At 46.8% G+C, this 18,527-nt stretch overlaps 1 protein-coding gene and 2 pseudogenes across 1 annotated transcript; all 3 read right to left on the bottom strand.

The window, feature by feature from the left end:
* Nucleotides 1–1,550: 1,550 nt before the first annotated feature.
* LOC126990421 (uncharacterized) lies at nucleotides 1,551–1,865 on the bottom strand. Its single transcript, XM_050849032.1, has one exon. The coding sequence runs from the start codon at nucleotides 1,863–1,865 to the stop codon at nucleotides 1,551–1,553; it is 315 nt and encodes a 104-aa protein (XP_050704989.1).
* A 3,692-nt stretch (nucleotides 1,866–5,557) lies between these two features.
* LOC126990420 (lipase 3-like) lies at nucleotides 5,558–10,578 on the bottom strand (annotated as a pseudogene).
* A 1,189-nt stretch (nucleotides 10,579–11,767) lies between these two features.
* On the bottom strand, nucleotides 11,768–18,293 carry LOC126990419 (lipase 3-like; annotated as a pseudogene).
* Between the last annotated feature and the right edge of the window lie 234 nt (nucleotides 18,294–18,527).

The raw sequence follows: 18,527 nt of genomic DNA, 5'->3' as shown, positions 1-18,527 counted from the left end.
AGAAGCTACAGGAAAATAGAGATAATTTCCGAGACTGGAAAATTTGCGGAGATGCGTCAAAACGCAAACTTTTTCTCACGATCGTTGATCCTGCCTTCTCTCACCAGGAGAATGGTGACCTTTGGAAACACGGTAAGTGATGAGAGAGAGAGAGAGAGAGAGAGAGAGATCCTTGAACTGAAAACTGTAAATATGATATAGGGCCATTGATGTCAATTACGTTGCATGCTCGAAAGCTGACAACTGTAATGCTGTTTGTATCTTTTCAAGCTTTCAATGTAACTTTCATCAATGACCCTATACCATATTCACCAAGGGTGTCAGTACAAGGACCTGCTCTCTCTCTCTCTCTCTCTCTCTCTCTCTCTCTCTCTCTCTCTCTCTCTCTCTCTCTCTCTCTCTCTCTCTCTCTCTCTCTCTCTCTCTCTCTCTCTCTCTCTCTCTCTCTCTCTCTCTCTCTCTCTCTCTCTCTCTCTCTCTCTCTCTCTCTAACTCTCTCTCTCTCTCTCTCTCTCTCTCTCTCTCTCTCTCTCTCTCTCTCTCTCTCTCTCTCTCTCTCTCTCTCTCTCTCTCTCTCTCTCTCTCTCTCTCTCTCTCTCTCTCTCCTTTTCCAACACACGCACGCACACACAAGGGAGGCGGTGTCTGACAGGTTCGCGTGCCGGATCAGCGTCCAAGAGGATGGAGGTTCGACTCCTGCCCGACGTACAACTGGGTTTTTTCAATCACCGCCCAATGGCCTAAAACTACCCACCTGCTGCCCTGAAGATGACCTGTTAAAACCCGGACTCTAGACTCCCTCTCTAACAGAGGCTCAAAGATGAGCTCCGGGGGGCATGAGCATGAGCCAAGGAAGATGGCGCCTCTGTAAACACTTGCCTGGGCCAGAACTGGCTGGGTCGGCCGTCAGACCTCACCAGGAAAGCCTACCGGTGCAGTAGGCCAAGACGTAAAACACACACATGCACACACACGCACGCACGCACGCACGCACACAGGCACACACGCACGCACACAAGGATTACTACTTATATGCTATTGGAGTCTATTTTTTCTGTTTTTCAGTCCATCCATGTTACTGGTGTGTATTGTTTTTTCTTTGAAGTGAATCACTACAACAATAATGCATCGACACTTATCCAGAAATGCTTTATCACGCCTCAGAGAGGAATGTGTGGGGTGTGTAACTGAAAGAGATAAGGGAATTTTGCTTCATAAGTACAATTTTTATTATTCATATCTAATGCTTCCGTTCTAGACAACCTCTCTTTAAGTACCAGGGTAGGGTAAGTCGTGAACACAAAGTATGAATCCTCTGCTATTTGTGTGTGTGTGTGTGTGTGTGTGTGTGTTGGGTGGCAGCTCTCCTCGGGGCTTTAGGCTCAGGAACGGTAAGTAAACGTTTGAGCATTAAGTAAATCTTTATTATAAAAATAAATAATATCGAGTATCACGTCGCCGGTAGAGGAGAGTGGAGCAAGGGGGAGTTTTGAAGCATAGTGCCCATGACTTCCCCGCCCCGCCATGTGTTGTGCAGGTACCGCGGCCTGCTAGTGGTGGTGGTGGTAGTGCTTGCCGCCGTGCACGCCCTTCACGCCGAAGTGCCCAAAAGAGCCGTGGCCGCCGAGCTTCCCGCCAAGGTTACCGACGGAGCCGCGGCCGCCGTGACCTCCGTGCCCGTGAGAAGAGTGGCCGCTGTACCCTACGGAGCCGATGCCGACGGAGCCGTGTCCAACGGAGCCGTGACCGCCATGCTGGTTGTAGGAGTAGGGCCTCTTATAGTAGGGGCGGCCGGGGTCTGCCTTCGCCGCTACCAGCGCCACCGCCGCCAGCACCACCAAGCACCACGCTGCTGTCTTGGCCATTGTAATAGGGAGTAGTGGAGGTGATGAGATGAGAAGCTGATCAGGAGACGAGCTTGAGCTGCTGTTTGTTGCCCTAACCATCTCCGCGCCTTATATACAGCGACGCCCAAAGACCCACACATGGCACTTCCCTCCTGACCAAGGGAACACCTTCGCCAAAACGAAAAAAAAAAAAAAACCCGCGTCGGGGCTGTCCCGCTGACGCAACCACGCCGCGCACACGGCTGCTATGTTAGGTGTAAACTGGCTTTGGTGGCAGCAGCAGAGCAGTGGAATGAGTAGCTATCTCCGCTGTAAAACCTGTTTTGTCTCATCTCTCCCCCATTATCCTCCTTCCCACCACCACCACCACTAAGGAGTCTCCCTTTCTCTCTCTACTCTTTATGTTCGGTGTTTCCCCGCGTTCCGTGTTTCCTGTAAAGAGAATGCCTGCTTTTCGTTTCTTGCACAATCAAATATTCCATTTGCCTTACCTCCCCTAATTTTCCTCACCCCCGTAAGGCATGTTATTATCATCGCTCTCATGTGTTTACGCGGCAGCCTCCGTATAGGGGAGGTAGCGGTTCGAATGCTGGCCGGGTTATTTAATTTATAGTAACAGTATTGATGCTCGCCGCTGCCCACCGTCCTGCCCCGTGCGGCGGCTTCAGCGCCCAACGGCGATTCGTTGGAGATGGAAGGTGTGAACAGGTGTGCTTGAAGTGTAGTACGGGTGAAGTGGAAGACGTATTCGTGAAGTCTTTGTCCCAATCCTGCCACAGGAAGTGGCCACGGAGCCCTGGCAGCCACCGTGTTCCACGAAGTGTTACACAAAGGTTGGCTCCAGTGAGACTCTTGCCTCACGGCCTTCCCTATTCCGAGGGGGAGGAGAAGAGGGGGACAAGGGGGGTGCAGGTGGTAAGGGAGTGGAAAATTTTGTGTATTAAAATGTTTCTTTTTCCCATGGGAGCTTTATTGTTATTGTTTGGCATTATATCATAGAATTATTTTGTCGTCTTCTTGAATATTATGTATATATGTAATTGACATTATAATTATTATTATTATTATTATTATTATTATTATTATTATTATTATTATTATTATTATTATTATTATGCTCCTCTTTTGTTGAGATGCTCGTAACGTATCTTTCTATGTTATGTTTGTGCCCTGTGTCCGCCCATTTTGTGTCGTGCGTGCAGATGCATTTCCTTCACTTAGGTTGTTGTAATTGTTGAATATTTTGTTTGTGTATTTGGTATCTGGTATGTTAATGAAAGCCTTAGCTATTTCTTTTTCACACGTTATTAATTCATTTATATCTCTTTCAGGTCCAGTCGCTGCTACACCCAACGGACACAAAGTAAGTTTATTGCACTATTTGTTGTTTATTCTTATGAAGATCTTGCATAATGTGTTATATTCTTATGAAGGTCTTGCATAATGTGTTTATTCTTATAAAGGTCTTGCATAATGTGTGATGTTTTTAGTACTTCATCTATTTCATCCCCTGCTTTGAAGCCTTCAGGGGCCGTGTTTATAAAGCGCTCCTAAGCACTCATAAGGTGCAGTGTCATAAATAGACAAAATGGTGATTCTTGTCATAACTCGCGATCTCTGTCATAAAACGACTCATAACGCTTATGACAGCTCCGACCCTGTCCTAGCGATCCGCTACGAGTCATAGATCCACTCATGACTACGTAAACAAACCCTTCGACGGCCAGCTCGCAAGTTATTTCCTTCGACGAGGCGTCCTCAGAGACTTCACTGATGAGATGTTTCCTGGGAACTTATTAACGAGGAACAATAAAAGCAAACTTCCTATGAGGATCTGGTTCAGAAATGCGTCCTAGAGACAGTACCGGGTTGTCGCCGTCAACTGCTTCAACAGCTAAGGCCAGTGAATGGTATATTGCATTTTACTTTGCTATAAGTACTATTAAAGGAATTTGCATGCATGAGTAATTTACGGTACATATTTCCTGCCTGATTCATTGCTAAATGCTTTGGTGTAAATGATAGTTTTGAGCCGAAGCCAAGTAATTGACTCAAAATAAAGCCCACTATGTTAAGTATACAAATTTCTCACCACTGTCAAAGTAATCAAATCCCTCAACCATGATTATAGCCAGTCACTGTAGCCCAACTCAAAATACGATGTACCAGCAAAGGCTGCCATGGAATTTATCTAGAATTACACCTGACTCACTGCAGTGGCTGATTCTGTTTTCTTTGTGGTGGATTTTAACAAGTTATCCATCACTTTGATAAGTATGTCAGGCATTACTTGCTTCTTAGGTTTAATGACAAAATAAGCAGCAATAAGTTACTGCTTTACCGGTATTAGGTTACACTATCTATATTGGCAGTATTAGGTTACTATCCTTGCCATGCCAGCAAATAAATCAATCTTTTATAGTTATATACTGAGCAGCTCAGCAAGGAAGTCAATAACATGAGGTTATATATCAACCCTGCCATGCAATATTTGGTAACTGTAGCTAATTGGCAACTAAGCAGTTTATGGAATATAACTTTGTGCAAAGTCACTCTTTTCATTTTAGTACATGATAATAAAGACCCCCCAAAAAAGAGTTTGGTGTTTTATTGAAAATGGGTTGTTACATTAACATGGAGTAAGCTTGGGAATATCAGGGACAAAAAACTTTGAAGCACTGCCTTATAATTGTTAAAAATCATATTTTGCACCTCAAACGCTTTATGTCATAGTAGAACACCTTTTGGCTATAGATAGTTATGGAGCGATTTGATAATCACTGATAGCTGCTCAATAAATAGCCACTCAGTAATAATAATATTTAATCCTATTTAGCCCTGATTACATTATATCTCACCTAACATGTTAATCTCTTATAAACTTACTTTACTTAATGCTAACCTAGTGAATGACAGCGACTGGCATACTAAGAACAGTTTCACCATGTTGATGACTCATCGATTTCATATTTGCTTAATAACCACGCCCGCAGTGCTCCTTTATCATCTCAGACGTTAAAGAATGGTCAAGTTTGGTTCATGCCGTTGTCTATAAATTAGCCTTTGTGTAGTTCAGTGTCCATAACATTTACAATAAGAGTGCATAAAGTTCTAATTCACTAACATACAACTTGTCTCTATATCATTCAGGGCCCAAAATGAATTGAGTGCGGTGGAACAAGGTAATGGAGCTGGTGGATGCAGTATTCCGTCTGTATTCTACTGACGGCTGAATTTGAGTTCTTCAACAGGAATCAGAAGCCACCCATGGGCCACCTGTGCCCCTCATGGAAACAAATACCCCCCTACACACCCACACACACACACACACATTAATTAATTTATTAATTTAATTATATAATGAACTATTTGTCTTCTCAGAGAGCCAGGTTAACCTAACCTAACCTAGTTTAAAGGCCTGTAGTGTTTCATGTCTATTCGTACCCAGTTTATAAGCGACCAGAAACACCCAACACCCATGAGAGGGAGAGAGAAAGAGAGAGGAAATTGCACTCAGCAATCATTTGAAGAATCAGACACGGGATATAAGAGCGGTGGCGTAATACAGTTTAATTGTATGAAGTCTAGTGTTTCGTGTTTACTAACGTCATATATAACCACTGGCACTTACATGAGCCCCAGGAGATAGGCTTAGGGCAAAATAAATCACCAAGTTTTCGCTCCGTTTGAAGGGGATAGAAAAGTGCCGAAAAAACATAAAATTTACTTCCAGATGTGTCTTGTAACTCGTGTTTGTCGTAGGCGGGAGGAAAGACTGTTAAAGGGAGTTTTTTTTCCAGTTCTTACCAGTGAAAAGAACGAAATAATGAAGATTAATACTGATAAATTCTTCTATTAGGGACTTGAACAGCATAAGGACGAGATATTTTATTCATTTTGATACTGGAAGCCACCACAGCGGCGCCTCAGTGAGCTGCGAGGAACTCAAGCACGTGTTTGTTGACGTATTCGTAGGTATGGATGCACCTGTCGGGGGTTGGAGAAGAAGCTGTTAATGATTCGACCTCTCGCAATAAGCATAATAATAAGTAGTGATGATCATAATAAGAATGATAATAATAATAACAATAATAATAATAATAATAATAATAATAATAATAATAATAATAATAATAATAATGTGTATGAGAGAGAAAAAATGCCATTACCATCCAAAGTCGAGGTGATTGAACTGGTCCTTGTCAATCCTGTAGTTGAGCTCCACGTTGGGAAGTTCCGCGGCGAGGCGAGCCACGTCCTGGGGGAAGAAGGGGTGGGGGGAATGAGGCACTGGTTGGCTGGTAGGGCAGGGAGGGAAGGGGAAATGAAGGTCAGAGAGCGGGGAAATTTGAAGCATGGCATAGAGAGGGGAACCTTATTTATCCATTCTGTTAACATCTGGGGCTTCAAAGTTGATTTGTTCTCTTTTATTTTTTGATTCCGTCGTATTTAATTCCTTTTCAACTTCCATACTAATATTTTCATATTAATTTACTTATATGGAGATGGATATAGAGAGATCGTGCAGAAGTTGTTGAATAGTGGCTGGCAGACTAATACCGCGAGCGCTGAGACTTCGGTGGGGACTGAAAGGCTGATTATATTTTTATTAGTTTTAGCGCAGAAGTCGTAGGAAGGATAAATGATAAAACAGTGAAAGCACTTCTTGGCTAACCTCAGGCGTGGCCAGCCAGTCGGTCTGTCCCCAGAAGAGGCCGACGGGGGCGGTGACGGCGCTCAGGTTGTAGAGCGGCGGCGTGGACTGGCCGTAGTGGTTCATGTTACCGATTAAGCCGTAGTCGTACTTCTGGAAATTACCCGACATGACTGTCTGGGCGTAGTGGTTGACGGTGTGGACGGAGGCGCCGGCGGGGTGTAAGGATGACAGGCAGGAACTCCTTGATGAGTGAGGGACGAGTTAATAACATCCTTCCCAGAATTAACATGTAGGGGCAATGGTTAACTTATCGAAACTGTAATGGATCAAGTTATGTGAAGAGAAGGAATATTGTGTTGGTGATACCAGATGGATTCAGAAAGGAGTAGAAAGTAAATAAAAGATAAATAAATATGAGGTATAAGACCGTGCAAACTTAGTTGAGTCAACGATTGGAAGGAAGAGAATGCAAGTGAAGAGGGAAACTGTTGCGTTTGGTTAGCTTAATATTAAGTCGCCCCTGGAACTTCATGGGCGGATAACGTGCAGGTGACTTAAGAGAACTGTTTGGTGAGAGGGATAGCAAAACCCTTGTAAAACTGACTTGATTAAGAGAGCGTACAGGTGACCAAGATAACTGTTTGGTTAGGTTAGTATCAAGACGCATGTGAAGCTAATTAGGTTAAGAGAACGTACAGGTGACTAAGGGAGCTGCTGTGTTGTATTAGGTTGGTATTAAGACACCTGTGAAACTTAGTTAAGGTCAGAGAACAGAGGGGTGACACAAGGACTGCTATATTGGGCTGTGGCTGGCCTTGCTCTAGTCAATGTTCTTTATTAATGTTCTATCCTTGGGCACTAAACAGTAACATTAACAACTTTTACCTCCTCCCCCATGTTATTAATTAATCAGCTTCTCACGTGGGTCTTACTTCGTTCAGCTCCTCCGAGTCGGGTCCGGCGATAAGGAAGAGGAAGTTATAGCAGGTCTCGGCGTAGGTAGAGTTGCTATCACAGAAGTTTTCTGCGAGGTAGTCCATGTACTCACCGCTGGGGAAGAGCTCGCCCACGCCCAGTAGGGTCAGGATGGTCTGTTGGGGTGATAGTGGGGCGTGAGAAAAGGGGGTGAGCTCTGCTTCTTGCTGTGCTTAGATCATAGCTCCTGCTTAACAATCTGTTAGTCCATATTGAATGAAGTGGCATTCAAGATGTAACTCGTGGTGTATTAATTATGGCAGTCAGGTCCAGGTGTGTACTCACGTCAATGTCACCTGAAGCGGGCGCCAGCTCGATGATGGGGCCCTGGGCGTAGTTCATGTATGCCACGGGCGCCAAGCCTGCCATTGCCCGCACCTGCCGGAGACACACAGCCACACACCTGTAGTGGGTTCACACACACACACACACACACACACACACACACACACACACACACACACACACACACACACACACACACACACACACACACACACACACACACACACACACACACACACACCTTGCTGTTGTACTCTGGCCTCTCGTCCATCATGGCCCAGAAGGTGGTAGTGCCCATGCTCCAGCCCACGTAGTAGAGGTCCTCCCGCCCTGTCGTGGCTAGGATGTAGTCAATGCTGCTGGGCACGTCGTACTTCGCCATCTCGTCCCAGCTGGGGTCATTGTAGAGGTTGTAAGGGAAGGATTGTTTGCTTCTCCTATCTATATGCTCTTACATCCCTGTCTCCTACTTGCCTTGTCCTCCTCTCCATTTTTCTTTCTTATACTCCCTCTCTAACACATAAGAGAACGCATGATAATTGTAAAGGATAGGGTCGTTTACCTGTGTTACCTATATTCCCAAATACTCATGACTCACCTGTCTCGTCCCCCTCCTCTCACATTGTCCTTCATGCACCTCTTCCTGTGACGTCACTGTACCATTACTCACTTCATCCACCACCATACAGTCACCTGCACCATTCTCACGGCTCCCCTGACCTTGCCCCTTCCCCGCACCTGCCTCACCTGAACCTCCAGAAGTCAACGATCTCGGGATCCAGCTCAACGTGGGCCCTTGAGTAGGTGTTGCCGCGGAAGTTCGGCATCCACACGTCGTAGCCCGCGTCCGCTAGCACGTACGCTGGTCGGGAGAGGGAGAGAATGAGAGGATGAGAAATAGTTATGAAGAGAGAAAATTGTAAGAAGCTACGCCATCATCTTCATTATCCCGCACATACAAAGTGCTGGACCCTCACTTTGTCTTGTCCATTCCTGCTGTGCCCTAACCATAGCCCTCACTTCCTCACCCTGCTTGCCCTGGCCTACTCTACTCTTCCCTCACGTTAGACTGCAGCCCTTAACGTAGTTCAGCCCTACTTTTACCCCCGCCCTTGCTTAGCCCCCTTCCCTCCTCACCTAGAGCCTGGTCCGGCGTGTTCATGATGTAGTCAGCCGAGGAGCAGAGGAGGCAGTGCTGCAGGAGCGCCACGGGCCGGTCATCGCTGCTGCCGGCGATGCCGTGAGGGATGCGGTGCAGCTCCAGGATGTAGCCATCCGGCGTGGTCACGTGGTGGATCTCGGTGGGGTAGCCGAAGGCCTCGATGATCTCCGTCTGCGGGGGGAAGGGCGAGCCGTGGACGAAGAGGGACTAAACAGTAACACAACTTCGGAATTCACTCTGTGATCATTGTACATTTAAAAATGTACATTTTCGGACATTTAGCGCATATAAAGACATTCAAAAATCTTTTATATGTCTTTTATCCCAGTCTTGTCTCCTCAATTAAAGGTGTCTCCATGTGATTCTTGCTTTTGTGAGTCTTTGTTATCCTGTGAGGCTTTCATGGACACTGGTTTTTGGTATCTGAATTACTTGAAACGGTATCAGGGTTAAAAATCCTCTTTCCTCTCGTTTCAGATATCCTTCCTAACCAATTGTAGTTGTATTAGGCAGCTGCTCATATTCCCTTGAACCTATAAGAAGGGATTTTCTCGGGGGTTTATTCTGTCATTCACTCCTTTGTTCATCAGTGATCTTTTTCGAACCGATTGTCTTGCATTGTTCCTTGTCAGATGATGAGTCACATAGGAATTTCACAGTCTGGCAGATGCTGTAAAACGCGTAATATCCAACCTTCATGTTTTTCCTGATGAGATAGGAAGCCGGAACTCACGATTCGCTTCGGGATACGTAATATGAACAAGTTTTCTTAAAGCTCGGTGCAGCATTCCCCGTCTTTCCCCTCCAACCTCATTTGCATCTCCCCCTTTCTCTCCTCCCGCCTCCCTCCCTCACCCACCGTGGTCAGATTGACGCCCCAGTGAGTGGACCTCTCCTCCGCCATCGCCTTCTCCATCTTGATCATATCTGCCAAGGCCTCAAGCTTCCTAGTGGGGGGATGGGCCCTCGCCAGAGTCCCCGCCATCACCGCCACCACCACTATCACCACCACGCTTCTGCTCAAGCCAGTCATCATCCTGGAGAGAGAGAGAGAGAGAGAGAGAGAGAGAGAGAGAGAGAGAGAGAGAGAGAGAGAGAGAGAGAGAGACAGAGAGAGAGAGAGAGAGAGAGAGAGAGAGAATATTAGTTTTGTTATTTGTTATGTAAAACTGTATGACAAATGAGAGGTATATAAGAGAACAAGAAAACTGAGCCAGAGAGCAGTAATCGAGCTTAGAAAACAGGCAGTAAAGTAGAATGAATAAGGAAACAATGGCGTGAAGGAAAAAAAAAAAAGGAACAGCAGTGTCGAGTAGAAACTATTCAGTGTTATATGCGATGAGTCACTATTTATTTGCGTCCTGGGCGTAGGAGACAAAGAGGCAAAGTTTAACATAGGTGACTATAAGAGAATCGGAAGTGGAGTGTAAGGAATATCCAGCATTAGTGAGTCCAGGGATGGGTCCTGCAAAATGGAATGCGTTTAATACATATGATTGCTTGGGGTGAAATCAGTCGCTTTCACTAGATTGCCAAAGGGGTCCGTTACTTGTCTTGTACTAACTAGCGTCTCCAGTGCGCTGAAAGGGACAGGAGGGTAGCGGCTTCTTACCTGATTAACTCCTGGCAGCTGAATGACTTACAGGGGGGTCTCGGGCAACATATACCTGCCTTTCAGGTGACGCTGGGCGCGGAGAGGCTAACAGATAAGGGCTGGTTTGTAAAAAAAAAAAAAAAAAAAAAAAGTATTTATATGGGAATTGATGTGGTATGAAGTATGTTCGTCCCCCGGGAAGGACGTTTTGTAAAATACACTTGAACCTTCACAAAAAAAATAATCTGATTATCAGTTTCAACTCAGGAATGTCAACTTTAACCCCATACGTTTGTTCATCTGTGTTTTCTTGCTTGTAAATTGGAAAACTGAGCGTGGGTAGCTACTAGGAAAATATAGAGATAGACAAATTCATAAAAGGGTTAATAAATAAATGAATAAATTGATTCATACTTCATGCACACACACACACACACACACACACACACACACACACACACACACACACACACACACACACACACACACACACTACCATATGTTTCCTCCAAGATACGGTGAACCATATGCATGGGAAGATATACACATGGCCTCATGAAGCTGTGAACATATTTGTATGTGTATACCGGTATGTGTATTTATGAACACACCCATGAGTATATATTCATGACAGTTTTCTAATATACAGTACTTCTCTGTGTGCTGATATTATTACTGGTGTTATTGTTGTTGTTGTTATTATTATTATTATTATTATTATTATTATTATTATTATTATTATTATTATTATTATTATTATTATTACTATCACTATTATTATTATTATTATTATTATTATTATTATTATTATTATTATTATTATTACTATTATTATTATTATTATTATTATTATTATTATTATTATTATTATTATACTCCATATTTATGCTCACAGTTCAGCCACTCGTCGTAACAAGTAGAAATCTCGGTTCACTTTTGTCTTACAGGTAAATAGGCGTCATTAAAGAAAACTCAGTGTCGGCAAAATGTTTATGTTCGTACAGACTGTTTTCAGACAATATCATCAAGAAATCTAGTTGTTACTGTGCTCGCTGTCAACATTGTTTGGCCGCGTTCTTGACAGAGCTGCTTGTTTTTCGTGTGTGTGTGTGTGTGTGTGTGTGTGTGTGTGTGTGTGTGTGTGTGTTTACGCTGTGCAGGTGGTGGTGGTGTTATAGCGGACGGTCAGCAACATCGACATTGTCAGCATGACAGTTGCTGTTTCTGCTAGCGCTGGGCGCGAATGTCTACGTCGAAGTTGGTGGGGTTGCTTGGGGAGGCGGGAGACTAGGGGAGTCGGAGAGGCCGTCCGTCTCCCTGAGGAGGGCGGCTAGGCTGGCGTCAGGGTCACTGGAAGAGACGGGGCTTACAGGCTTTCCTTCTGCGGCGGGCAGGTCCACGGAGCCAGTGCTTAATGGGGTCTTGCTAATGGTGGCGTCGTGGGGTCACCTGCATGACTGTGCTTCCCCGCTGGCTGTAGTAGGATGGCCTGTAGTAGTAGGGCTTCCTGTAATAGGGGTGTGCCCACGGCCACCACCGCCGCCACCGCCATCACCAGGAGACACCACGTCGCTTGGGCCATCGTTAAGAGGTGAGGAGCTGCTGTGGTGGCAGCACCTGCGTCACCCCTTATATACAGCGGCAGCCGGACAGCCGAGCGAGCCCTCAGGCTGGGGGAAGTCAGTACCTAACAAGCCGCTGGGAATCTCCAACAGGGACGCCGTGCGGCGGAGGCGGGCGGCAAAAACTGGTCCCATCCGACCTGCCAAGCGGTGAGGCGAAGCACCGCACCTGCCTCACGCCTGTCCCGTGACTCCTTGTGGTGCCCGGCTTGTGCTAGGCTGCCTCAGGACCGGTGGCGATGTGATGACGCACCCGTGATGCGCTGCCTGGCACAACTTCATGGGTGTATCGAAGGAATACAGACAGTCATGTTCTTTGTCTGTGTTCCACGTGTCCCAAACGGTGTCCTCGTGAGCCGCGGCGTTCCGCAAAGCGTCGCACATAATTCATATTTCCTGCGAGGCCAGTGTTGCGTCAGCGGACATGTGCACTTCCCTCACGGCCCGCCCTGAGTGCCGGGGAGGAGGAGGAGTTAGATGACGGCAAGGAATAAAGTGACCGGATGTTTTGGGTCGTAATACTGTTACGTAGTTATATTAACGTGTGTTTATATAGATAGGTGGTAGATGTCTCTGGCACCTGAATTCTTCTCTTATGAGGACAAAACATTAACCGTGTGGTAGACGAAACGAAAGTTTCTAACTAAACATTCTGGCTAGCTATATCGCTGATGACTTGTTTCTTTCGGGAATTTCCCTTGAGGGGGTGGCCTTAACGGAAGGACCTTTAATTTTTTCCCTGCTCAGACACACCCTTTTTATCATTATACACCTCGGTGCAGTGGTTAACGTGCCTAGCTACGAATTCATTAGCCCGGAGTCGAATGCGGACTCGGGCACTCTGCGTGCAGCTCACTCACTTGTTCATCCTCTTTTTAGACTGGTATATTGAGATGAGTACCTGGGGAAACCCGGAGAGGATAAACTGTGGTATACCACACTGGCCTTGTAACCCGGGGTAATGGGGTCTTCCCACCACAGGCTCAAGGCTAATGCGTCGGAGATGACCACCGAGGTCACTCACAGTTATACCTGGCCCAACTTTACTCAACACACTCCCCTTCCTATGCATCTCGCTCCTTCGCGTCTTGCTCAGTCCCATCGGTCCGCTTCATACTGATCCCATAACTTTCCTCTACCTCCATGCTTACACTTATAAATGAAACAAATGAGATATAAAGTCTTGCATTTCTACCCCCTTTTTGCCATGCACGCGGCGGGCCAATGATTACTCGCTTCGTACATGCTTCTAGAGCGTCGCCGCGCCTCAGTGCTGGACAGGAAGTTGAGGACGTGACTGTTGACGTAGTAGTAGGTGTGAATGCACCTGTGGCGGAGGAGGGGGAGGCGATTAGCAGGTGGGTAAGGGGAAAGGTGGGGAAGAGGAAAAGACGGAAAGGGAAGGGAGGCGTAGGAAAGGAATGAGAGGAAGGAGAGAATTAATACATGGTTAAAGGAGTGTTTTGTCATGTGTGTGTCTGTGTGTTTGTGTTTGTGTAAGAGAGAGAGAGAGAGAGAGAGAGAGAGAGAGAGAGAGAGAGAGAGAGAGAGAGAGAGAGAGAGAGAGAGAGAGAGAGAGAGAGAGAGAATCATTCACCAGCCAAAGTCAAGGTGGTTGAACTGGTCTTTGTCGATCCTGTAGTTGAGCGCCACGCTGGGAAGCCTCCGCAGCGAGGCAGGTGAGTCACGTCCTGGGGGAACAAGGAGATGAGGCACTGGGGGACGGGGGAGACGGAGGAACGAAACGAATGGAACATTACATCAAGGTGTGGTAAATGAAATATGGAGGGATGAAAGACGGAGAAAAGAAAAAACATTTTGTAAGGTTGAATGGATAGTTAGGATGTTTAGAGAGAGGGAGATTTGATCAACAAGGGTGAGTTGGAAGAAAAGTTTTGGCTGGTGATAGACAACGTGGAACTTATTTTATAATCGGTATAGAAAACGGATTTAATTTAGAGCTGTGAGGGATAGAAGAGACATATGATAAGACAATGAAACACGTGTTGATCACCTCGGGAGTGGCCAGCCAGTCGGTCTGTCCCCAAAAGAGGCCGACCGGTACGGTGACTTCTGCTCAGGTTGTAGAGCGGCGGTGTGGACTGGCTGTAGTGGTTCATGTTGCCGATTATGCCATAGTCGTACTTCTGGAACAACCTGTGAAGGCAAATAATACGTACAATAACACGAAAAAGTAGGTAGTCAAACATACAAACCGTTCTTTCAAACTTAATCACTGTTCTCAAAGTGCGAACCGCGAATTCTTCATAAATCAATATGTTTACCAGACGGCGAGAAGAATGTAAACGACTGAATACCGAACGCAAAGGAGGCACACAGCTCTCAGTATGGTTAACAATTCCTGCAAATGGTTCGTGATGGCAGCTAACACTCAAAGTAAACCTGGATCAATGTGAAAATAAAAATACCGCTCATCAGAGTTAATGGTCTTCTAAAGTAATGCCAGTCGATCCAACCTACGCACCTGACGCAATAAGTTGGGCGTAGTGGTTGACGGTGGACGGAGGAACCGGCGGGGTGTGGGCCAGTATGACGGGCAGAACTCCTTGATGGGGAGAGAAGCACAGGTGAGCAGGGGGACTGTAGGTTACGTTTTCAAGACACCTATTGATTTTAATTGGGTAGTAAGAAAATAGAGAGAAGTATAAGCATGGGGCATACTTACATTTTTAAGACACCTATGGGTTTTAATTGGACAAGAGAATATAATTATTGAGGAACTGTTGTAAGTCTTACTAGCATCAAGGCACGTAAGGAACTTTATATGAAGGGAGAGAAGGCTTAGGTGATCAAGGGAAGTGTTGTGTTAGGTTCAATAATTACGGCACCTGTGACTTAATTAAGGAGAGAAGACTCAGGTAATAGAGAACTGTTAGGTTAACTTAGCATCAAGACACCTGTTAAACATAATGACGCCCTGACGACATGCCTCCTTGAAGTTACTTCCTGCAGGTTCATCACGAAGTCGACGGACTGAACTTTAGCATTGTGCCTGGTCTAGAATGTTTTGCTCGGCTCTTACCGTTCAGCTCTTCTGAGTCAGGTCCGGCGATCAGGAAGAGGAAGTTGTAGCAGACGCCGGCGTAGGTGCTGTTGTCGTCACAGAACTTGTCGGTGATGTAGTCCATGTACTCACCGCCGGGGAGGAGCTCGCCCACGCCCAGCAGGGTCATGATGGTCTATTGGGGTGTAGGACGTGGAAGGATCGTGAGTAATTTTTTTACACATAGGCCATGTTCTTAAAGATTTCGTCACTCAAGCACACACATTTGACAAGGCTGGGTATTTTCATAGGTAGTTATATGACCTGGTGGTAGTTTGATTATTTTCTGTACCTTGAACCCTAAAAAAATACATTCTGACTGATCTCTTTTTGAACTTTTGAATGTTGATGGGAGATGGAAGTGTCTGAGAATACTGAGGATAGTACACAACCTCACAGGCGACGCCAGTGACCAAATTATAACTTTTGTATCAGCCAGTCTTAAGAAGCTTCCACATCCTTGCCCTGGATAACGAGGGTAGACAGGTAGACATGCAAAAGTACTTACGTCCAAGTCACCTGCGATGGGTGCCAGCTCGAAGAGGGGCCTTTACGTAATCCAAGTACGCCACAGGGGCCAGGCCTGTTATAGCTCGCACCTGCTAGGACACGTGCAGGGAAGTGGAAAAGGTTTATTGAGTCGAAGAAATAGAAAAATCCGGGTAATTGTCATGTTTGGTCTCTGTTACCAGCACTTTGTCCCTCCTAGCGGCGCTTATCTCATCCCATCCCTTGCCTTCCATCCAATAACACACAAGCATGCACACACACACACACACACACACACACACACACACACACACACACACACACACACACACACACACACACACACACACACACACACACACACAGAGAGACACACACACACACACACACACACACACACACACACACACACACACACACACACACCTTGTTGTACTCTGGCCTCTCGCTCATCATGGCAAAGAAGACGGTAGTGCCTATGCTCCAGCCCACGTAGTAAAGGTCCTCCCGCCCCGTCGTGGCCAGGATGTAGTCGATGCTACTGGGCACGTCGTACTTCGCCATCTCGTCCCAGCTGAGGGTCGTTAGGGGGATATTAGTGGTGACGAATCGGTGAGGATGGGGTGAAATGCAGTGGTTAGGGTGCCATATGAAGGGAGGAGGAGTGAATTAAATCAGAATAAAAGAATAAACTACACAAACACGTTCAGTAAAGACTTCTCCAGGATTTTTTTTTGTACAACAGTGACGTTTTAACGTTCTGCGTGATTGGTGGCGACGATGAAGGTTGTTTTACGCCACAAGATGGGATCAAACCAATGACAGATACCAATTTAAGATAACTTCAGCGGTTCGTCAAGCAAATAGTCCGGCAATCATGGTGTGTTCGGCAAATTTTCGAATATCTCTACGTACCAATATCACTGGTTATACCACAATCAAAGTCGCTGATGTAATGATAAATAATAATGGACCTGCCAGCCAATTCCTGAAGGACACCAGAAATTTTTGCACTAACCTGAACCCTCTTCATTCTGATGGTAAGCCACGCCATAATCCACTTTCAAAACTTTACCCATAATCCTTAACTTGGCGAGGCAGCTTTACCCACCCTTCCCTCGGCCCCCACCCTCACCACCTCCGCGCCCCTGACCTTGCCTCTTCCCCCGCACCTGCCTCACCTGAAGCCCAGAAGTCGATGTTCCGGGGTCCAGCTCAACGTGGGCCCTCGAGTAGGTGTTGCCGCGGAAGTTCGGCATCCACACGTCAGCTCGCGTCCGCCAGCACGTACGCTGGTCGGGGAGTGAGAGGATGAGAAATAATAATGATGAGTGTGAAAACGCGATGCCGTGTTGATGTCAAAACAGAAGCTAAGTCATAATCTGCATCTTTTCTTTTCTGCCACCTGTTACGAAGTGCTTGATCGTCACTTTGTCCTGCCCCTTCCTACCCTGCCCTAAGCATAGTCCTGACTGACTAAACATAGTCCTGCCACCTTTCTTACTCTTCCCTACCCTGCCCTGTTCTCCTTCCTCACGTTACACTGCAGCCCTTGATGCAGCATAGCTCAACCATTACCCCTGCCCTTGCCTTGCCCCTCCCTCCTCACCGAGGGCCTCTTCCGGCGTGTTCATGATGTAGTCAGACGAGGAGCAGAGGAGGCAGTGCTGCAGGAGCGCCACGGGCCGGTCACCGCTGCCGCCGATACCGTGAGGGGACGCGGTGCAGCTCCAGGATGTAGCCGTCCGGCGTGGTCACGTGGTGGATCTCGGCGGGGTAGCTGAATTCCTCGATTATTTCCGTCTGCAGGAGGAAAGGGGAGCCGTGGACGAGGGGAAGGACATCACAGGACACACGGCATTGCCTCTTCGGTCACAGGTCTACTGGGAAGGACAGCAAGTACACTGGGCTTTGCTACTTGTGTCAAAGGTCTACCGAGAGAAGCAGGACCAACCACACCTCGTTGTCACTTGATCACAGAAGTACTAGGAGGAAATACATGACCCACGCACTGCTGCTTTGGTCGCAGGAGGCACTGCCTCCCTCGCAGGCTGAGGCCCCAACACCGTATCATTACATACAGGTCACCGTCCCAGAGAGAAAGAAACAGGTCTGATGGGCGGAGGGGGACGGACTGGCACACATGACTCCAGTGCAAGATGATACATAGGTGTGAAGGAGAGCTGAGATCTGGTGCCACCCGCTCTCTTCCCTGCCTCCCAACATCCTTTTCTTTCCTTCCAGCTTCTCTCTCCTTTCTATCCCTCCAGCCTCCCCCTAGTGCCTCAGTCTCTCATTCTTTTCCCAGCTAAATCTCCCTGTCCCCTTCCCTTCATCCCTTCCTCCAGTCTTGCACTCATTCCTCCCCTTCCAGCCTCCCTCCCTCATTCTCTCCTTCGTTACTCACTGTGGTCAAGTTGACGCCCCAGTGAGTTGACCTCTGTTCCGCCATGAACCTTCCTCTATGCATGATTTTCTGCGCCAGGGCTTTCAGCCTCTCGGTGGGAGGGGTGGGGCAGCCAGGCTCCCCTGCCAGCACCGCCGCAGTGGGGGACCACCACCACTGCCGCCACTCCGCATCGCTGCCAAGCCAGTCATTCTGTCTCCCTGGGGAAGGAACGTTGAAGGGCAAGGCACTCTAGGGAACACAAGAGAGTGGAAGAGAGGACAGAGTGTGACGGATTGTTTTAAGGGGAAGATTTATGTTGAATATCCCAAGTGCCGTAAGACGCTCTCCAGTATGAAAAAAGATGCAAGAAAAGACGAAGGACATTAATTAACTGATATTCAAAGGTTCTTTAGAGAAAGAATTTTAGTCGCATGAAGAAGAAA

The sequence above is a fragment of the Eriocheir sinensis genome, unplaced genomic scaffold (genome assembly GCF_024679095.1).
Source record: "Eriocheir sinensis breed Jianghai 21 unplaced genomic scaffold, ASM2467909v1 Scaffold1632, whole genome shotgun sequence".
In the NCBI taxonomy this organism is placed as follows: Eukaryota; Metazoa; Arthropoda; class Malacostraca; order Decapoda; family Varunidae; genus Eriocheir; species Eriocheir sinensis.
The sequence above is the reverse complement of the archived record's forward strand: the minus strand, read 5'-3'. Positions and strand labels throughout refer to the sequence as shown.